Here is a 22,284-nt window from a genome sequence, read left to right as displayed (position 1 = left end):
GCATTTACACACGATGCTCCTTCTTTCTGGAACATTCTCTCCTCTCTTCTCTTCCTCCATATGGCCCACTCCTTAAATTTCTCCCTTCAATATAATTTCCTCACCAGTCCTTCAAGAACCACCCATTGGAAGTGGATCTGTTATCCTCTTTGCAAGGCCTTGGTGTATTTCCGGGATTACAATGATAATTAATTGACTTCTGTGTGGTTTTGTCTCTGCCACTAGTTTGGCTGCCCCATGAGGGTAGGGACCACGTTTAAGTTACTCAGCCTCACTCAGCTCCTGTCGGGTGCACAGCAGGAGCTCAATGTTTGTGGAAAGATTGTTTCTCCTCCTGGGCCTCTTATAGATTCTTACTTCGGTTTAGCATCAGGTGACGGAAGCCCACCTTTCTGTAGCTTAGTCAGATGGGGGTTTTATTTTTTTCACATACTAAGTCGCGTGCAGTGGGCAGACCCGCCCACCTGACTGAACGTGACTTGACGCACGGGAGAACCCAGGCCCCTCTGGCCTGCTCCGTTTGGCTACCCTGCCGTCACTTTGATGCCATCATGGGACCATATTCCAGGCAGGAAGGGCAGGGGCCAGAAATGGGGAGTCCCTGGCCAAGCTGGTCGATCCATGGACTTCCATGACACTCTGTGGGCTGGGACTGTGTCAGGTGCTCACGCTCAGCTGCAAGGGAAGCTGGAAAAGCACCTTACAGCCAAGCACGGTGCTGCCCCAAATAAAATTAGAGTCCTGTTGGTAGGAGAACAGGGAGAACGGGTATGGAAGGACGGCCAGCCGTCTCCTGAAGCTGCTCTGAAGGGAGAGAAGGTCTGAAGGGGTCTCTGAGTCAGTTTCTTTGCTCTAGTTAAACAAGTGACTGACTTAACATCAAGCCAGAGAACTTTCCAGGGCCCTTTAAGCTTCCAGCCAAACCCCTCATCTGGGGTCTCTGGATCAATTGAACTTCTGTGAGGCCCTCCATGAACCTAACGGCTGAGAGGAGACTAAAGCCAGGGGTCTTCCTCCTCTGACTGAGGGGCTCTCCTCAGCAAGCCCAGGAAAGTGGTGGCTGGAGGGGTTTAAGTGTGTCCAATAAAAGCTCAAGCCTTAAACATGCAAGTTTTAGAGATACTACAGAATCATCTCTTTCTCGTAAAATCTGAACTTATTTTTGTTTTGTTTTTCATTTCTTAGGTATATAATGCTAAACAGGAGTTCAGTTTTTCTACATTCTGCTTGGGTTTTTTGGTTTTTTTTTTTTCCTTTCCCCTTCCAACAAACTGCTCTTTTTAGGTATGTTTTTTCATCCTTTTCACCAGTAAAATTTATGAGCATTTATTTAAAAGAAAAAAACATTGGAAAAACTGAAGAGAGAAAGAGTGATTATACATATGGAAAGCTATAAAGAGCCACAGTGAGTGTGTTGCGGTTATTGCTTTCTTAAAAAAACAAGCCAGGCAGGCGGTTTGGAACCTGAAAGAGTCCTGTGTGAGGTCAGGCGGGCGGCCGAGGCTGAGAGTGATGGGCGCGTGGCGGGGGGCCAGGGAGTCCAGTGAGGAGCCGTTAGCTGCCTCCACCCCCGCTCCCCTCCCTCCTCCGTCTCCCCTCTGACCGCCCCAGACAGGCCCGGAGAGAAAATGACTTTACCGAAAACATAAAATTAAATTTAAAAAAGCTTCTTCAGAAAAATAAGATGGCCCAGACGGCTGCTGACTACGGGTGGAGGGAATCTAGGGATGGTTGGCCTGTCAGGGCCTCACCCTCTGGTGAAGTCACTCCACATCTTGAGTTTGGGTTGCAGGGGGACATGTCATGTTCTTCTGGGGACGAGGGTGTCCTGAAGGACAACTTTAACCTGTTTGGCCTTCGAATGTTCTCCTGTCCCAAGCATCTGGGATCATCCTTGGGAATGATATCTTGTCTGCAAATCCATTCTTTTTGGCTTGTCCCTCGGTCGCCTCTGGCCCTCGCCCCCCCCACCCCCACAGGGTTTGCCGTTGGCCTCCTAACCAGATTTGCCATGCTCTGTGGCTCCCCATCCACCCTCCCTTCCTTCCATCCACCTCCCTCAACCCCCCCAATGCCTAGCTAAGACCTCAAGGTAACATTTCACTTATTTTTACTTGGGGATACAGGAGGGAAATACAATGTAGAAAGTAAATCACTTCCGCCGGAAGCTGGCTTTGGAGTCAGTTTGGGTCCCTTTGTGAGACAACCCCTTCCTACAGCCTTCACTCTCCTTGGGCTTCTGCCTGTTCCCACGTTGCTTCTCCCCTCCCCCATTTCCTCTTTTACATTATGGGACATTCCTGCTTAGATCTTCTCTCTTCCGACTTTGTTCTGAGACTTGGACTCTGACTTGACATTTCCTAAAGGCCCACTGGAGTGTTTCTCTCTTCAGGTTACAAATTCTACCTCCTTTCCAGACACAAGCCCCAGCAGCCCCTTTAAAGGGATAGTTCTGCAGCTTCCAAGCAAACAAACAATAGCCTCTACTGGGCACTCAGTTAATGAAAGAAAAGCTCAAGGAGGCTGCTGTCAGGGCCTCCCCGCCACCCCCACCCAGCCTTCCAGGAAGCCCCCAGAGCCTGCAACCTCCCACCACAGCCTCAGCAGCCGGAGGCCCCTCTCAACCTACAGGCTCCTGGGAACACTCACCCATCACAAGCCTCAGGGCCCCTGTGGCTCTACTCTGATCTGCCCACAAACCTGGGGAAGGCTCTTTGTACTCTGCCCAGACCTGTCACCAAGGCTGTGATTTGTTTGGGGGTAAAATATACAAATGACCTAGAATCATAACGTGTCACTGCTGGAAGAGATCATTCTGTCCACATTCTGTAGGACAGAATTGTGAAGGAAACTGAGGCTCTGGGATGTACGGTGACCTCCCTGAATGATATAATGGGTTTTGTGTCCATCTACTCCTGGACAGCATTCCCTCCCCCGTTTTGCTCTCTCCTGACGTTGGAGAATGTCTCTGTGTGAGCTGCGTACTTTCTTCAGGCACACATGACAGAAAGCCAACTTGATAAAGCCAGAGGGGTAAGAAATGGAATTAGTTGGCTCATCTCTAGAGCTGCGGTGGGGGTGGGGTGGCTAGACCCACCTGAGTCACCTGTCCTCAGAGTTGGGAAGGGTGGGGCCAGGGGAAGGCAGAGGTGCTATTTATCAAAAGGAGGAGGGTGCTGGTCAGGGAAAATGAAGAGAAGGCCATTATAGTCCACCACCTCGCTGCCTCAGGTTCTCACAGACTTCTCTTCCCATACGCACAACTGTACCCCAGACAGCATTAAACACACTTGCCAAAGTGAGACAGTTGAAATCCCATCCAGCTGTCATCTAGTCAAAATTGGACCATTTTGACTGTGCCCATGTGTGCTATCTGCAAGGATATCCCTTCTCCATTGCCCTCCTTTGATTCCTAATATGGACGTGGACTGACTCTCCTGCCTTTTTAACAAACCATTTTCTAGGTTTTAGTTTGGGGATCTTTAAGCATTGTCTTAGAATCTCTGTTTACCATGCTTGGACACTCTCTGGCAACAGGGCTGCCATGAATAGTTGTCCAAGTTGTGCACTGTACAAAATCATTCTGCTGAGAGGATGAGGGACTGTCTGCTCAGAGGGAGAAGGATGCCCTTTTCTCATAAAGTCTCCCCTAGGCTAAAATTGTATTGTCCTCTCACAACACAAGCACTTTAAAAGCTTAGTAAGGGGGTGCCCGGGTGGCTCATTCAGTTGGTTGGGAGTCTGACTCTTGATTTTGGGTCAAATCATGATCTCGTGATTGTGGAATGAAGCCTCACATTGGGTTCTGTGCTTGGTGTGGAGTTTGCTTGTCCCTCTCCCTTTGCTCTGCCCCCAACCCCATGGCTCCCAGTTTCTTTTTCTCTTAAATAAATAAATAAAATCTTAAAAAGCATAATAAAAGCTTAGCAAGGCATCGCTTAGAATGCTTTGTTCAGACTTAGTGCTTTTTACAGTTAATAAAAAAGAAATGTATATTCTTTCATATTATATAGTCCAAAGGTGAGGCAACAGACTTCACAACCAGGGAAAGGTGTCTTTTTCTCACGTGTGGAAAAAACATTTTCAAGAAACTTCCTTGCTGGCTTCCCTTCACGTCTCATTGGCCAAACTGGGTCAAATGCCTACTCCTAAATCAATTACTTGCAAAAGACAATGGGATTCCTCAATTGTCTTAAGCCAATCTTGGAATTTATCTCTGAGCTGGGAAGGGGGTGACTTTCCTGAGGGGTGATACCCGCACCGAATCTAGGTTTGTTCCTCGAGGAAGAAGGGAGGGACACTGGACTCTACTCCATGTGGCTATAGCAGGCCTTCCTCTGTTTGCATTCAGGCCTCTGACCTGTGCCCTTTCCTTGACTCTGGATGCCAGGCTGGTGGCTTATTTCTCATGCTACTAGGTGAAGAACTATACCCTGTTTTCCACATAATGGCTTCCATCTTTGCTCCTGCTTTGGACTAATGTGAAAGAAGCTCCTGTGGAAAGGCAGAGCTGTGGCCTTCTGCTCCTGGTTCCAGTCTAGCAGCTGGTCTTCACCAAGAGACTATTTTCAGCTTCCTGAGGGGCTTTGGAGTGCCCAGGGAATTAGGCCTAGCCTCCACCTGAGACCCAGAGTCCTCTCCTATTGTATTTTCAGCTTCCTGCCAGTACTGCCCCTAATTTTAGCTTGCAGCATTGAGTTAATCTTTTCCAACCTTGCAAGAGAATAGATTATGTGACTCTTGGCCACCTTAGGTTGCTGGCTAGAGGCTTCAAGAGGCCTGCTTAGTGGGGCTGACCCTCTCCCCACATGACCCATCATCCCCCTTCCACCAGTGGACTTGTCTTTTCTGGAAGGAATTCACAGAAGGCTCAAGAAATACCCAACACCCCCAACATGTGTAGTGTGCATGAAACTTACAGGATACCTTTAGATTTAGAAACACAGAAAGAAATATTGTTTTCATAATGCAAACTGAAGAAAGGGTCTACAGAACCTTCCTTCTTGCTAGGAGACATACTGGAAAATGCGAGAATACTGTAGGGCGCTAAGAGTTGAGGGAGAATATGAGGGATGGGCTAAAACACAGTTCCTGGTCCGAAGAAACTTACAGTCTCACTGGGGAGACACACATTAAGGAGGAGTAAATGAGAGTGTGTTCAAGCACTGCCTAGAGTCATGAAACACCCATTCCTTTCTGTGTCTGGTAAAATCCTGTCATTAAGACTCAGGTCAAATGTCACCTTCTTGGTAAAGTCTTCCCTGGGTGCTGAGTATGGGCCCATAGCCTGGAGTCCGCAGCCCTCCAGGGACTTCTCACACACAGCAGAGAAAATGCCCTACTCAGGTCTCCCGCAGGGAGGAAGGCATCCCCAGTGGGTCTTTTGTTCATGTAATACTGTCTCGGTGATGGCTTCTTGTAAGACCTGTTGGAGAACCGACACGTTGGTTGGTTACTTCTGTCTTCCGCATGAGACCGTGGGCTCTCTGAGATCAGGGACAAGTCAGTGGGAGCCGAATTGACCGAGGGCCTCACCCCCATCTTGTGATGTGGCCACATATCCCACAGGCTGACCCTAGCTATTGACCGGTGTTCCTGTGGGACACAGGACTCCCCTGACTCAAAGATTTTGTGTCAGCCTGGCCGAAACGTTCTCAGAATGGCTCCTGTCAGAGCTTCTCCTGCCCAATCTCCTCTCCTCCCCCCTTTGCTTCCTCCCTCCTTCCCCTCTTCTCCCCTTCTCCTTCCCCATCTCTTCCCTCCTCTCTCCCCAACCCTCCTCCCCTTCCTTCCCCACTTCTTCTCTCAGGGGTCAGCCCCATAGCTTGGTATGAAGGCTCTCCTGCTTTCTCCTGTTCGTTCTCCTTTATCCTTCATGGGCAGTTCTCCCCATGACTCTCCTGCATGTCTAATTCTGTCTTGGAGACAGCTTCTTGGAGGACCCCAAGAGAACACAAGTTAGTTGGTTACCACTGTTGCCTCCACTACACTGTGAGTTCGCTGAGATCAGGGACGATGTGCCTTGGTCATCATCGCAGGGGAGAACACAGCGCTTGGCCTGAAGAATGAATACGCAAGGGGGTTAGCATTCAGAGAAGGGGCAAATACTCGAGAAAGAAGCCAGAGGAAGCTTCAGGGAGGAAGTAGGTCTTGCCTGGGGCCTGGAGGTCAGGCAAGGTTGCTGGAGAGGAAAGAAACAGTCTTCACGGAGTCTCCACATCTGCTGGGGCGGGGAGTGGGGGGTGTCCAGTGTGCTATTGTCTGCTTGGACCTGGGCTCAGGACAGAGTGGGGAGGGGGCAATAGAAGGGGATCCCTCTGTCCTGGCATGGGAGGGCCGGCCAGGTAGGGGGTGGGATAGGGAGGCGGAGGGAACTGATGGAAACCAGAAAGGGCCACCTTGGCTGTTGTCAGTGTCCAAGCCTGAGGCCCTGACATAGAGCAGGGCCCCCAGATGGTGTTGGGTAGCCCCTGGGGGCCCCTGTGGATTAGGGCAGATTTGTGTGAGATGTTTCCTCGGTGAGATCAGCATCCAGAGCCAGAATCAATTCCCCCCTGTGAGTTCCACTTTCTCCTGGACACTGTGCAGTCCCAACACGGGTCTGGCCCTGCTTCCCACCACCACGCTTTCTACTTAGATGACATCTGGTTGTCGTTCCCATCAAGGGGAGCCCTGATCCTGAGCCCTAGAGCAGTGGGGGTGGGGGCCAACACAGGCGAGTGTCAGGTTCTTGCCCCAACTGCTGCTGCTGTGGCCCCCCACAAGACCATTGAGGCCAGGAGGAGTGGGGCTGGGAAGTGCCCTTCAGGGGGCCATACCCCAGAAGGCAATGTGCCTAGCCCCAGGGAGGGGCAGCCCCGGACCAAGCCAGCAGATGCGGGAGCGGGGAGGGGGCAGAGAGCCCCAGCTTACTCCGCCACAGGAACAGAGGGGCTGGCACTTAGGAACATGGGGGAAGGGGACACCTCCTGTGACGCTCCAGCTGGTGTGGCCGCTGTGGAATCCTGGCTCCTTCTCGACTGCCCGGTCGGCAAACAGGACTGAGGCCCAGGTGCAGGGCCTGAGGTGCAGACCTGGGGCAATGGGCAAGCCAGGGCCCAGCTGGGAAGCCTAAGGCCCCAGCTGACCCTCAGGCCCAGGTGGGCACTTCACAGCCAAGGGCTTGAGGCCTAGCTTATCTCCCCAGCTGCCCAGTTCCCTGCTACTTTATCAGGGAGGGTGATAAGGTGTCAGAGCTCAGGACTCCCGTCCTCCCCCCGCCGTGGGACCCAGCCCAGGTGCAAGCGGGAGGACTAGCCTTGGCCATGGCCAGAAGACATCTGACCTGGGAGAGTTTAAAAGGCCCCAGGTCCTTCTCTCAGCCTCAGTTGATGTTCCCAGTTGGCTGCAGCATGAGGGGGCTGCTGGTTTTGAGTGTGTTGCTAGGGGCTGTGCTTGGCAAAGAGGACTTTTCGGGGTAAGAGGATGGCGAGAAGGGGGTGCTCACACAGGAGAAGGGAGGACTCGGCTCCGGGTCAGCATCTGGAGGTGACAGATGGGCTGACTTGTGGGAAGACTCCAGAGAGGCACAGACTCATACACCCCGGGAGGCAGGCTGACCAGGGGCCTGGGCTGAGAAGCGGCCCGGGCCCTCACAGAGAAATCCGAGCTTGAAGGAGTTTTTAGGAGAGGAGGTGGGAGGAAGCCTGGCTGGCTTTGGAGAGAAAAATAGAGTCTAAACTGGGATGAGGATAGCAGCTGTGTCCAGAAGGTTCCAAGGAGCCTAGGCCTTGCATTGCTAAGACCCCTCATGCTTTCTCCTGCTCAGCCAGAGGATCGGGGCCCAGCCTGGGGATTCCAGGCTGCTCCAAGCCCCCCGCCTCCCACCTGGGGAGGGTGAATGGCCCATCCCAGTGGCTCAGGCCCTTCATCTCCCCTCCCGCTCTGCCCAGGCACCAGGTGCTCCGACTCTCCACTGCCGATGCAGCCCAGGTAGAGAAGGTGAAGGAGCTGGAGGACCTGGAGCACCTGCAGGTCAGAAGGAGAGGGGGTCCCCCCCGAGGCCCCCTGGTTCCTCTCGGGCTAGCTGATCCACCTCAGGATGCCACCTTCCCCTGGGGCCCCCCGGGTCCTGGGCCCTCTCTCCTCACCACCCAGAAAAGACCCATGGGATGGATCCCTGTTAGGAAATGACTCAGCCCCCACCTCCCCCCGTTCCAGAGTCTCGCTGCGTTCGAGGATCTGAACAAAGTGGGGGCCTCCTTTCCGGCCCTTCTCTCTGTCTTGCATTCTGGAAGCCTCTCCACCGTGCTTCCCGGGCCGTCTCCCTGACCGCGGCGGACTCGGTCTGATGCCCGCCGTTTCCCCTTTCGTCCCCTGCCCTTAACAGCCATGCCGCAGCCACAGTCATAGGGGACGTTCTGGCCCAACCTCCCCTCCCGGGCGGACCCCTCCCCAGCTCGCCGTGACCATGCCCGCTCTCATCCCCCCCAGCTGGACTTCTGGCGGGGCCCTGCCCAGCCTGGCTCCCCCATCGACGTCCGAGTGCCCTTCCGCAGCATCCAGGCCGTCAAAATCTTCCTGGAGGCCCACGGCATCGGGTACACGACCATGATTGAGGACCTGCAGGCCCTGCTGGATGAGGAGCAGGAGCAGATGTTTGCCTTCCAGGCCCGGGCCCGCTCCTCGGACACCTTCAACTACGCCACCTACCACACCCTGGAGGAGGTGAGGGAGCCCTGGGTCACTCAGCACAAGCACCGAGCTCTGCTTCAGGCTGGCAGAACGTGGCCCACCTGGGTGGGCGTGGCACCTGCTGGGTCTCCAGGCGGCCCTGGTGGGGGGGGGGGGGACGGGGGGGGGGGGGGTCGCCAGGATGGCCCGGCTTGCAGCTGGCGGGCTAATGGGGCTGCTCTGTCTGGGAGGCAGCCGGGTGCCTGGCAGCCGCTCCAGCTGGCCTCCCCTTCTCTCCCCTCTCAGATCTACGGCTTCATGGATATGCTGGTGGCCGAGCACCCGCAGCTGGTCAGCAAGCTCCAGATTGGCAACAGCTACGAAGGGCGTCCCATCTACGTGCTGAAGGTAACAGGCACCTGCTTGAGAACGGGCAGCCACCCATGTGGTGAGCCACGCTCCCAGAGAACGCTCCGTGACATGAATGCCCTGTGTGGACATTGGGGAAGGACGGAATTTCTATGCTGGTCTAGCTGTAGGCACACTTGTGCGCACTCAGTTCTTAAATTTTTAAGGGACCCACGTATTTTCAATCAAGTGTCACATTGCCGGAAGTAACCCAGAGTCAGGGGAGTCCAGAGAAAACATTTTGCTCAGGATACCCCACAGAGGACTGTCTCCGGGCAGCAGAAGAGGGCAGGGCCCAGAGTGCTGGCTGAGGCCTGTTCGCCCCAAGGCTGGTATGAAGGCTGGAGGCCACGTCCTGCTGGATTCCTGTCCTGCACCCCCACACCCAGCCCCACACCTCATCTGAGTGACGGCCCCACACACGGAGCCTCCACCTGACATACCCGGGGAGCAGAGGGCCTCCGGGCCGGGGTTTGCTCCCCTTCAAGGAGCCAAGACAGAACCCTAGCTGCATCTCTCTGTTCTTCTTGTCCAGTTCAGCACTGGGGGAGAAAACCGTCCTGCCATCTGGATCGACACAGGCATCCATTCCCGGGAGTGGGTCACCCAGGCCAGTGGGGTCTGGTTTGCAAAGAAGGTGAGCCTCAGGCACTGAGTGGGGCCCTGGCCTGGTGGGGCTGTGGTCAAGAGGCCCGCAGGAGCCCTGGCCTCCCCGGCTCACCCGGAAGCAGTGAGGCAGATGGAGCAGGTGTTCACTGCCTCCGCATGGTGGACAGTTGGCCTGACCCACCCCACCTGTCTGTCCCCGAACTCCCCACCAGATCACACAGGACTATGGCCAGGACTCCACTCTCACCGCCATTCTTGACTCTATGGATATCCTCCTGGAGATTGTCACCAACCCTGATGGTTTTGCCTTCACCCACAGCAAGGTACAGGCCTTGTCCCATTCTTGGGGGGCAATAGGGTGGGCCTCTGGCCTCTGAGCCCCATGAACTACTCACCCCTAATCTCAACCCCAGCAGTCGAGGGAGGGGCAGATAGACTTGTCCTCCCAGACCAGGGCTCTCATCCTTGGCATTCTGGACATTTGGGGCAGAAAATTCTTTGTGTGGGGGGCTGTCCTGAGCGTGCAAAGTGTTGAGCAACAATCCGACCTAATACTCAGGAAACACTAGGAGCAATCCCTCCATTGAGAGAGCCATAAATGTCTTCAGACTTTGCCAAATGTCCTGGTATTGTCCCCGGGGGAGACCCACTGCCCTGGACCTTATTTCCTAGCTTCATGTTATTTTATGGCGGGTATATCACGCTACCAATCCAGTGGGGGTGCGCCTGGTGCCTTCCTTCCCACAGGTAGAACCCTCTGGCCAAATGCCGTCTACTGTAGCCACTGCCCTCTTTCCACCAAGAGCCTCCTCTGCAGACCTTCCTGACAAGCCATTGAAAGGGGTTTCTGACACATGCTGTGTCCACACCTGTGCTACAGACGATGACAGACAAGTGTCTGATTCCTTCCCCAGAATCGCATGTGGCGCAAGACTCGGTCCCTCACGGCGGGCTCCTCCTGTGTTGGAGTGGACCCCAACCGGAACTGGGATGCTGGCTTTGGGAGTAAGGCCCCATGGGATTTGGAGGCAGGGATGAGAAACCCAGAGCGGCTCCTTACCCTCCTGTGTCCTGTTTCCCCCACCTCTTTCCTGCCCCAGAAGTGAGGGTGGAGTTGAGGTGGGGAATATCAGGGTCTCCTCTGAGGATCAGTGAGATTTTCTTGTGCCTTGTTTCTAGAAACAAATCTTCCCTCAATGGAATTAAGGCCTGAAACCCATGTAGGGGTTTTCTAGGGTAACTTTAACTCCTTCTCTCTGTGGTCCCTTCACTACAAGAATGGGTCTTGGGGCGCCTGGGTGGCTCAGTTAGTTAGGCATCTGCCTTTGGCTCAAGTCATGATCCTGGGGTCCTAGGATTGAGCCCGGTGCCAGTCATGTGGGGCTCCATGCTCAGCGGAGAGCCTGCTTCTCCCTCTCCCTCTGCGGCTCCCCCTGCTTATACTTGCTCTCTGTCTCTCTCTCTGTCAAATAAATAAGATCTTAAGGGGAAAAAAAAAAAAGCAAAAGAATGGGTCTTGCTTGAGACCCTCCTGGGGAAGGAGGTTCTGCCCGTGTTACCTATGCCTGGCTGGGGAGGGAGGGAGGGTCCCCAGGTTATAAAAGGCCCTTGGTCTGTCCTTAATCCCAGAGTGTGGGTGAGCCCTCCTGCTTTCCGCCTCATTCCTACTTCCATGCAAAGAACTTGAGGTTGTGGACGCCACACTGCTTGGCCGTAAGGAATGCCAGCTAACCCCCTTCCTCTCCCACAGTGGCTGGAGCCAGCAGCCACCCATGCTCGGAGACTTACCATGGCAAGTTTGCCAATTCCGAAGTGGAGGTCAAGTCCATCGTGGACTTTGTGAAGAACCACGGCAACATCAAGGCTTTCATCTCCATCCACAGTTACTCCCAGCTCCTCCTGTATCCCTATGGCTACAAAGCAGAGGCAGCCCCCGACCGGGATGAGCTGGTGTGTGCCCATTCCCCGCTTGCCCTCTGGTGCCCAGCACCCCTTTCTCCCATGGAGCCCTGATGGCTTAGGAAGACCTGCAAGGCAGACTAGCCTCATTTTCTGCCTGGGAAACTGAGGCACAGAGGGGTTGAGTCACTCCAGTCACATGCCTGAGCAGGGGGTAGGGCTAGACTTGGAGCTGGTACCACAAGTTCAGTCTGGAGCTGCAGTGTGACCAAAGGGCAGAGACTGAAGTGCCAGCCAGACATCCCATGGGGTTAGAGGGCAATGGGGCTGCCGAAATCCTGCGCTCTGCTGGGCTACTTGCCAGCTGAAAGTTGAGCTACCCGGGCCTGCTGTTCTGGCCTGTTGTTGCTGGCCATAACAGCTGGTATTGCTTGGCATTTTCTCCAGGATCAGCTGGCCAAGTCTGCTGTGACAGCCCTCGCCTCTCTATATGGGACCAAGTTCAAGTATGGCAGCATCATCAAAGCAATTTGTAAGTAGGTGTATGGTCTCTGGGGTGACACCAGGTGCCAGCTTAGCTGGTGTTTCCTGCCTGAGGTCCTGTCCCTCCTGGCGGAGGTGCCCAGGAGTGCCTAGATCTGGGACCATGGGCCAGAAGAACAGTTCTTGGCTGTGCCTCGGTGGGCGGCAGGGCCCTTTTCTGACAGGAACTCTGCCTTCTTTGATACCTTCAGACAAGCATATCCGCTCCTTTGAGCACCTTTGTTCCCTTGTTTTAGGTTAAGTCTAGCTTTATGGAGGAGGTGGAGGGTTCTGCTGGCATTTCTGTATCACCATAAGAAATTCAGCTTAAAAACATACCCCTCCTCCAATGCCTTTCAATTTAAAGAAGATATCTTACATCTTCTCTATCCCCAGCTTACTTGTACCTGCAATGCCCCTGGGAGGAGCACTGCTACATCAAAATGGAATAACGTCAACAAATTTTATTGAGCACCTACTATACATTGTTTTCTGTGCTTGGGAAACAGCTGGGAATAAGCGAAGTTCAGGAACTGTACATTCTAGTGGAGGAGAGTGACGATAAACATGAAGAAGTAAATGATACAGTATGTTAGGTGGTGAAAGTTAGGGACAAAAAGATAAACTAGAACAGGGTAAGGGGAATCAGGGATACCGGGCATGGAAGTTGGGGAGGTGGTTGGAAGAATAGGTCTCATTTAGTAATAACTGGGCAAGTGTTGAAGGAAAATGAGGAAGGGAGCCAAGAGTCTATCTGGGGAAGAGATTTCTGGGCAGAGGAATCTTCTAGAACAAAGGCCCTGTGATCTGGACTGGCATGTTGGGGAAATAGTGGGAACAACATGGAGCCCCATGTGATGGCAGTGGGGTGAGAGGGCTCAGAGTCATAGGGGACGGGGGTGGTGGGGCCAGATCCCTTAGGGCCCTGAGGAATGCAATAGGTTTGCTGGCTGACAAGAGGCAGGGGACAGGGACAGAGATGAGAGGGCTGCACACACCCCTCACATGCCTTCTGCTCAGGGTGCTAGGTGTTAGCCCGTGAGTGGGCTCCAGTCTTCACTCAGGCTGGCCTTACTTTTGGATTCCAGGCCCTGTTTGGAAGCAGTTGCAAACTGCATCTAAGTTTTTTGGCTTCCTTCAGTGCTGTCAACTTACACTCTGATATGCAGCTGCCTCCCACACCCCGGCCCGATTCAAAACAGCTTCATTACCCACTGTTCACTGCAAATCTGGGCCAAGTTTCTTGCAAAAAGCCCGTCAGGGGGCTTTCACTTTGCCTCTGGCCCTTTGCACTTTCTCCTGCAGACCAGAGCCCCAGGGGATAAATCCTGGTTGCCCAAGTGGGTAACTCTGGTATATTTGGAGGTTTGACCAAAGCAGCTGTTGGAGGGGGTGATATTCAGTGGGGCTTTTGCAATTTCGAGAACTTTCTTGCAACCCCCTGTGATAGGAGAACCTCTGCTGGTCCCTCTCTCTGGGCCTCTTGAGCTGAGAGCCATCGGGAAGCTTCTGGGAGGAAGCCAGGCGGCTTGGTCAATTGCAGGCCCCAGCAGGCGTTAACTCCGATGAACCCTGTGCGAGGTTCCGGGCTTTGGACCAGTGGGCCCGGCCCATATTAATGTGTCAAAAGTGATCGAACTTTGCTCTCTGGCATCTGTTCCCGCCCCAGACCAAGCCAGTGGAAGCACCATTGACTGGACCTACGGCCAGGGCATCAAGTACTCCTTCACCTTCGAGCTCCGGGACACGGGGCGCTACGGCTTCCTGCTGCCGGCCTCCCAGATCGTCCCCACGGCCCAGGAGACGTGGCTGGCACTCCGGACCATCATGGAGCACACCCTGCAGCACCCCTACTGAACTGACCCTTCGGCACCTTCCTCTTCCTCCTCCCTGCCTGTCCCCTGCCCCCAGCAACAAATAAAGTTTGATTGTCCACGGAACAGAATCTGGGGGCTGGCACGGAGGAGTGTCCGCGGCGTGTCTGCTTTTGCAAGCTGGGGCAGAAGGGGCTTAGTTCCCGCAGGCCTGGAGGGGAATGTGTGGGTGGCTGGGCTAGATGACCCCCAAACTCCCCTACATTCCAAGGTCCTCTGAAGTTGGATCCAAGTGGCATCTGTTTTAATTAGACCACCCTGCGCTCAGCTCATCAGGGCGGCGACTGGTTCCTACCTCGGGAGCCAGCGCAGCCACAGCTGCTAACCAAATGCTGGGCACCCTGCAGGGGTGAGGAATTCTGCCTGCACAATAGTAAAGCTAGTTGGGTCCATTTATCTACAGAAGCAATAACTCGGGAGACGGACTAGAATAATCGTGGGGGCCACTATTCTTTCAAAGACACGTCGCCGCCAGGCAGAGCAAACTTAATTAAGTCAGAAGAAAACAACTGGGTTCGATGAAAAATTTACTGAAGATAAAGAACAAACAGCAATCCCAGAACATTTTATTAGTTGTAGTACGTCACGAAGACTTTGCTTTTAGGGACAGAAGTAGCCTTATTTTTCATATGCCACATCCTTTCTGGCACGCTTCCATTTCCCTTCCTGTTTTACCCATTAGCGCTTCCTTATCATCTGCACAATTCCTCAAATATAAGACTCTCCCTTTGATACTCTCCATAGCTCCTAAAACTTGCTGACTTCCCTCCTTTGGCTTGTTGGTTCTGATGGCTGTGGTACGGCGCTGAGTGCTAGCACCACAAGACACTGGGCATCTCAACTTACTTCAAAGCAAGAATCTACCTGGTGTTTCTTCCCAATTTCTTCAGATGCCAATGTGGAGCAGGGGGTTACTCTCACAGTAGTCACTGGGAAGGGGGTGAGAGTGGGTTGGTAGCTCCCCAAGAGTGAAGCTGACAGGTCAAGATGGCAGCCTTCCCCTGTGTGAGCCCGGTGGGGTGTCACATGGCATCCAGCTCTAAGGACTTAAGAGGCTTATCTTTTCCACAGCTCAAATACCCTACTTTTGTTTTGCTACCAAACATTCCAGAAAACAAAAAGTGTGAGGAAGACTATACATGTAGTATATACAAACTTATATATATGTAGGTTTATGAGGCAAGGTAAAATGGTGTTTCAGTCTTTTTTTTTTTTTTCTTTTTCCTTTTAAGATTTCATTTATTTGAGAGAGAGTGCACGAGGGCGAGTTGGGGGTAAGGGCAGAGGAAGAGGGAGAAGCAGACTGAGCACAGAGCCCAACGCGGGGCTCAATTCCAGGACTCTAGAAATCATGACCTGAGCTGAAGGTAGCTGTTTAACCTACTGAGCCACCCAGGTAGCCCAGTATTTCAGTCTTTACAGAAAAATGACCTAAAGATTTTATAACACTTCCTTCAAGTTATCTTTTGGGAAATACTTCCATTTAATCTATGTAGATAGGCTGAAATCTATTTTAAGGGCTCAGTTTGGGCAAGTCAAATAAGCTGATCTTATTTTTTGCTTAAGTGGCGAAAGATAAGAAGAGATAAGCAAAAAAATATTAATTTTAGCAAGGACACTTTATCTGACAAAATTGGATTACTTAGTCTTCAAGGATAGAATTGCTTAATTTAAAGTAATCATGCTTCCTGATAGTGGGCACCACTTTGTTTGGCATTCAATGTCCAAAACCACCAACAGTAGTTGATATCTAGATGCCCAATAAATATTTGTTGAGCCAATGTTCTCTCCTTTTGCTAACAAATGAACTCACAAATTTTATAATCTGTATAGTGTAGGCTGGGGAGGTATTTTGAATTCCCCGAATGGTAGTTTAGAAAGTGAGGCTCTGAGCAAGTTAGTCTTAAGACACCTGACAAGATAAGGAACAGACCCCAGAAGGAAAATTCCATGAGGGTATAGACTGCGTTGTTTTTTTTTAAACACGTAATCCTCACCGGTAGGCCAAATACATGGCACACAGTAGGCACTTAATAAATACTTGTTAAATGGAGACATGGAACTTGTTAGTACTATGTTTTGTTTTGTTTTTTATTTCCAAGGGTAGGAAGAGGCTTATATTTTTATTTGCAGATACATATTTTTACAAATCTGGGGGCAAAAATTTTATTTTAGAACTAAAAACATAAAGCGTAAAGGGAAATGATAATTTTAGAAAACAGTGCAGCATATATGAAAAAGTATTAAAAACCTTGAGGAGAAAAGAGTTCTTATAAGTAAAAGGGGTTAAATAAAAAGGACTACCATTTTGAAAGATAAATAATCAATTCCCAAAAGAAGAAACAGAAAAAGCCAATAAACGTATGAGAGATAGCATTCCTCTGAGTGATTTTTTTGTACATGAAAGGAAAGCAAAGGAATCATTTTTCTCCCATCAGATTGACAAAGAAAAAAAAGACTGACAACTCAGTGTTATCAAGGGTATGAAGAAATAAGACCTGTCATGTACTACTGGTGTGAGGATAGATTGATGCCACCTTCCCGGGGTGGGGTGGGGGGGACAAAAATAAATAAAAATTTCAAATGTATTGTTGCTTGGACCCAGAAAGTCCACTTGCAGAAATTTATTTTATAAAAATATTCAGACAAGTTCAAAGATATGTATGTAAAGGCTACAATAATACAAAATTAAATAAAAAGGAAAAGAAGCCATTTGGGCACCAGTGTAGAGGCCCATTTTGACGTGTTTGAACAATAGAGTAGTGTGAGGCCACTGCAGACCGTGTTGACATGAGGAAATGGGTCACAAAATACTGAGTGAAATGAAGCCAGCCACACACTGAAAATGTTCTGAAATAGGATTGTGGTAATGGTTGCACAGCTCTGTAAATTTGCTGAGTATCATCAAACTGTACCTTTAAATATGCATGGCTTTTAGAGTATGGGATTTGTACTTTCATACAGTTGTTTAAAAAAATAAGAAGTTGGTTATAAAATAGTATGTTGAGTATGAATCTCATTTTTGTCTGAAACACACATACACACGCACACGAAGACACACACTATGCCAGGAAGGATATATTCTCCAGTGATAATCGAGGTCACCCTGGGTAGTGGTGGTGGTGGTGGTGGTTTTCCTCTTTTCTGAATTTCTTGCAATAAGCTTTTAGAATCAGGAAAAAAACACAACTATTTCAAACACACCAAATACCCTGTGGGTAAAGTTATCCAGAACCAACTTAATATTAACATCCAACATTTCATGGCCAAATCTTAATTTGTGCCCAGGTTCTTTTTTATAATTTGCCTCAACTCATCTCTTCTGCTCTGGCGTCCTATTTCTCTATCTTGCCTAGAACAATGAATCTTACCTTCGGAAAAATGTATACTCCAGATAGATCTGGAAGCAGCAGTGTTTCTACCCAGGGAAGGGGTTTCCCCTGCTCCCAGCTGGGAGCTGTTCCCTGAGCAGTCTGCCATAGTTCTGATGAAATTCCCCAAGAGCCCTTTCTGCTCGGAATTTGGTTCCTGCAGCAATCTGGGGAACTGATTACGCTAATGCCTATTTTCCAGGGCCTTCCAAAAGTCTTTATTTTTAAATGAACACATTTGGCTTTTTTCTAACACCATTCTAGATGGTTCTCCATGTGGTCTGTGGGCCATTGGTGGTCCATGAGAATCCTTCAGGTGGCCTCTTGAAGGGACACTCAGATATGCACGTGTAGCTTTCCGGTTTTGGCTTGAAGTTCAAATTGAAATGTCATTGTTGACTACAATCCAGATATGACCTCACCGGTCCCTCATCCGGGGCAGTGCTACTCATCATCTCAGCGAGGGTTCTGCAAGGGCAAGTGGGGCCAGGTGGGTTTGAGGGTGCAGAAGGGCTCTTGTCCTAAGGACTCCAAGGACAGAAACAACATTCTGCAAACATCGTCAGCCCCAGGTGCTACTCCCAGGAAACTGATCTGACCAACCATCACATTCAAATCAGCCACATGAAGGAAGGACTCCGAGAGAGAGGCACAGAGGACCCATCAAATCTGAAAAACTGTCACAGGGTAATGAATCTTCCCCAAAACTTTCAGGATCTGCATTAATTTGGCAACTCGAATTGTGAGTTGAGTTAATCGCCTAACAACCGCAGAGACGGAGACTGCCAAACGTTTATGGCCAAACGCAAAGAAGAAAATGAGAAGTCTCCTGCTCTACCACAGGGGGGGCATTCTGCTACATTCTGGGGAGACTGCAGTGGAGCAAATGCTCTGTGGACATGGATGGAGGCAGAGGTTTGCTGCCCGCTTTCCTCCCGTGAGACCCAGGCCCGTGGCCAGGAGCCAATTCCCGCAATTTACGTCTCAGTCTAAATCAGAGACCTCACCCCAAAGGAAAGGAACGATTGGACACAAATCATATCAATGTGGTTTATTAAATGAATAGTTCAATTTACGAAAACAGCCTCCTTCTTTTCTGACAGGTTAGAAGTTTGTAACTCCTGTTTTTTAAGTGAGACCTCATTCGTCTTCATTCGGACACAGAATGGATTCCAGAAAGCCTGGAGCCCCTGCTCTCAGGACAGGCGGTGGGAGCCAGACAGACAGTGGATCTGTGGAAATACATACTCCTGGGAGCAGATGTGCGGTCTCTGAATTCCTGTTGCCTTTTGTGCAGGCCGAGGAGGACAAGCTTTTGGTGGGATTGCCGGGGATGAGGAGGGAAGGGAGGCTGATACCTGAGGGCAAGTTGCATTCACGTTGGTGAATCGGGTTGTTACCGAGGGAGAGCGCAGCGCCTAGCTGATGTGGGTAGACAGAGCGGAGTGGTCAGGATGAACTTGCTCAGAAACCACAGTCCTCAGGTCGCCTCCAGGCTTCTCCATCTTTAGCTCAGGGGCTAGGGGCTTGAGACGAGTTGGTTAATTTCCACTGGCTCCTCAGTCCCCTCACCTGAAAAATGGGGTGCCCCTCTCATGGGAACGTTGTAAGAACTGAGCCAAAACACACCTGGAAGAGTCTAGAAACACGGCCTAACACACAGTAAGCGTGTTTGCTAGGATCATTATCTGGAGAGTTTTGAGATTTGAAACAAGGGAGAAAAAGAACCCACTCTCGGATGGGGACAGTGTGCTACCTGTGTTTGATGAATTCCAAAGGCTACTGAGAGCCTGAGGGGACCATGAAAACGGGCCGGTGGACTGCACATAGCCGGGTTAATAGTAACAGCCCTAACATCTCCCAGAGTGCCCCCTGAAGTGGGTAATCTAAAAATCTCAGGCTTGTGAATGCCTCTCCTACAAAAGCAGGATGTACACAGGGACAAAAGATAACGAGCTTGCCGGGGTCTCCAGAACGGCAGGCCGGCTCCCAGTGGCCCCCGTAATGGGCACCCCACCCCAGACCGCAGTCCTGACAGCTTCAATGCGTTTATTCACGCACGCTTCCTAAAGGTCACTGTCCCATCGCTGGTGATTTTCGCCCTCTGGGAGCTTATAGTCAAAATAACGTCTACTGGAAGACGTATTTGCATCCTTTAAGAAAGGCAGTCCATCAGTCAGGAGCATTTAATAAGTGGCCTCTGTTTGCCACGCATTTTACCAGATGCCTCGAGATGTTACACAGGCGAAGAGCATTTGCTTCTGCGCTTAGAACAAAGGAGGATCGGCATCAGAGAGTGAGACCGCCAGGAGATCGCGGATCGCGGCGTGACAAATAGACTTTTGTAAACACGCATAAAATCACGCACTGAATCCTGTTTTGTCAGAATTCAGTGCTGACAAATTTCCATCCTTACATTTTCCACACCATAACGGACCTACGGATCAGCGGAAGGACACGGCGACAACAGTGTCAATAATTTCTACCGTTTTGGGAAAGTATTGCTACCCCAAACGTACTCTGAACACTCTGGGAGCACAGTGCATCTTATTTCCTGTTTTTATAGGAAAAAAATATATTTGTTAGTCAAAAAATTAATTGATCTGCATATAAGCATATCATTATGCCCACATAATTAAACTGATGAATTATAATGTATGTTTCTGATGCTTCTTGTAAAAAAGAAAAGAAAAATATTATAGGAATCATGCCTTTGAAAGAATTGTGATGAATCTAAATGACCAAGAAAGACAATGACCATGGGCTGCAACTGGGGAAAGGAAGGTTCTTGGTGATAATCATCAGGGTGGGGGGAAGAAGGCAGTCGGGGATGTAAATCCTGCTGGACAGAAATTAATGACACCCCCACCCCTGCCAAAATGTCGGATAACATAAAGACTGAATCTATAACCAATATGTGACATGACAGAAGCCGAAACTAGCACAAGAAAAATTACCTACATCTTTCTTCTTAGCTGAGGACTCTGATTTCACTGATATTCCACCAGGGAATTGGGGAAAAGAAGGTTTTTGTTTTGTCCTGTTTTCTCGGTGAGTGGCCTGGAGTCTTAAGAATTTTTGTATAATCTCAATAGCTCCACAGGAAAAAGAAAAAAAAAGTCCCTCAGCAACTAATGAACACTAGTATTTGTTCTCTTGTAATTCTGATTTATAACAAGTCCGACATTACTGCGCTGATTTTGGTGTTCTACTAAAGGCAAAAAATAAAATTACTCTGAGGCCATTTGCATCATTCTATAGCTTCCAGTCGATTAACCCTGGCATTATTACAGCCCAAGATATGCTTTTCATTTTTGGGTGAGTAATGTAGCTCCCCCACCCTACCCCCCACAGCCCTCCACCCCTGCCATAGCCCCTCACTCCTTTTCTTGCTGCTTTGCTTTTCTCTTTTCTTCCTTAAAGACACACCCCTTTTAAAGCACGGGGGTTATTATTTAGATTTTGGTTATCAGCACTGCTCAGGTGGAACTGCATTTATACATCATTAACGCAAGTGCCATCCTGTGGGGAGGTCGGGGGGGGTGGGTCACAGGTTCCCAGGCAGGTGCTGCCCGACAACCCCTGGAACACTGACAAGAAAGTCCTGCTGTGAGGTGCTTAAGGGACCACCAGCCCCTGCCTGAACATGAGGAGAAACCCAGGCCTTCTGTCTGGAGAGCTAAGGTCCCTCGCTCTGGTTGGAATGATGTCCTGATTTTTACACAAAGAATAAGTACCTTCTGGGGAGATGCTGTGAAAAAAAGAGGCATGTTTTCAAATCACTTCGGTCCTGCAGCCCCCCCAGATCATCTCCACAGAGAGGAAAAGAGAATTTGGCAGATCTCAGCATATGAATAGCAAACAACAAATTAATAACTATGTACTTTAATCTTCAACATTCATAATTGCACAAAGTACCACCGATCACTTCAATAATACATGTCAGTTAATCCAATGAAGAAACTAACAGAGTAGAACATTCGAAGCAGTAACTTGAGCGTGTAAAAAACTGCGAGTGGACACTTAACACACAAAGAGCAGAATCAGAAAAGGTCTTTGAGGAGCAGTGATTTAAAATCCTTATCAACGGGCAAAGCGCTACAGAGAAACACATATAAATATATTCAACCTGCTAGATGTCGCAGCTAAATGCACAGCAATTCTATGAGGTCTGGCTATGGTGACTTTCCATATATACACACACACACACACACACACACACACACACACACACAAATAGGTTCTAATACTCTAGGGGTGTTTGGTGATCAGAATGCAGAGTGGAAACAAAGGAGGACTACCATTCCTGTCAAAATAGAATTGAACGGGGAATCGAAACTCCTGACTAGTCAACTTTAAAATGGCATAAACAGAACTTTGTTACAGAGACTTTTTCCCCCCCTTGAAAATGTATATGTGTCATAAATGGCTGAAAATCTTGTCCATGCTAGGGGAAAGATGAGTGTGGAAAAATTTGCATTTTTAAAAAAAATCTATGCCGTAAAGAAAATAAAAAGCCAGAGCATTCTGGCATTAGCAAAAGGCTGAACTAAGTTCTCAGGCAATAAATTTATGGGGCAACATGACAGGCTTCTCATTAAAGCTATGTGTACGTTGGCTGCATTTTATACACGATTCTTGAATCTTGTGGAAAATTGGGCACGGCTTGACATCTGAACAATGTCCCTGGTTTGTTTGATTTCTAAAGCGTCAGAATATGTTGCACTTTGGAAATCAAGTAGAGAAGAATAAACACACTAAAACAGAACTGGGCTAAATCTGAGAGTTATTTTTCCATATGTCTCTTTGAGATATTTATTACCTTTATTTCTCTTACAAACACAGCCCCCAACGCTAGAAATACAGAAATACTGTGGTACTTTTTCTTTTCTTTTTTCTTTCTTTCTTTCTTTCTTTCTTTCTTTCTTTCTTTCTTTCTTTCTTTCTTT

General features: G+C 49.9%; 1 protein-coding gene across 1 annotated transcript in view; it reads left to right on the top strand.

The window, feature by feature from the left end:
- The window catches only part of LOC116874516 (carboxypeptidase A1), a 38,152-nt gene extending 24,123 nt beyond the window's left edge, over window positions 1–14,029 (top strand). Inside the window, exons 1-10 of the mRNA XM_032869228.1 lie at window positions 7,380–7,456; window positions 7,932–8,013; window positions 8,473–8,706; window positions 8,959–9,060; window positions 9,596–9,697; window positions 9,882–9,992; window positions 10,584–10,674; window positions 11,420–11,619; window positions 12,016–12,100; window positions 13,760–14,029. Of these exons, the coding sequence (XP_032725119.1) occupies window positions 7,392–7,456; window positions 7,932–8,013; window positions 8,473–8,706; window positions 8,959–9,060; window positions 9,596–9,697; window positions 9,882–9,992; window positions 10,584–10,674; window positions 11,420–11,619; window positions 12,016–12,100; window positions 13,760–13,947 (1,260 nt within the window). The 5' untranslated portion in view covers window positions 7,380–7,391 and the 3' untranslated portion in view covers window positions 13,948–14,029. Of the gene's footprint in view, window positions 7,457–7,931; window positions 8,014–8,472; window positions 8,707–8,958; window positions 9,061–9,595; window positions 9,698–9,881; window positions 9,993–10,583; window positions 10,675–11,419; window positions 11,620–12,015; window positions 12,101–13,759 lie in introns of the transcript that reaches the window.
- The last annotated feature ends 8,255 nt before the right edge of the window (window positions 14,030–22,284 follow it).

The sequence above is a fragment of the Lontra canadensis genome, unplaced genomic scaffold (assembly GCF_010015895.1).
Source record: "Lontra canadensis isolate GAN:19392208 unplaced genomic scaffold, GSC_riverotter_1.0 scaffold2, whole genome shotgun sequence".
Lineage (NCBI taxonomy): Eukaryota > Metazoa > Chordata > Mammalia > Carnivora > Mustelidae > Lontra > Lontra canadensis.
Note: the sequence above shows the minus strand (reverse complement) of the source record. Positions and strands in the feature narration are given on the sequence as shown.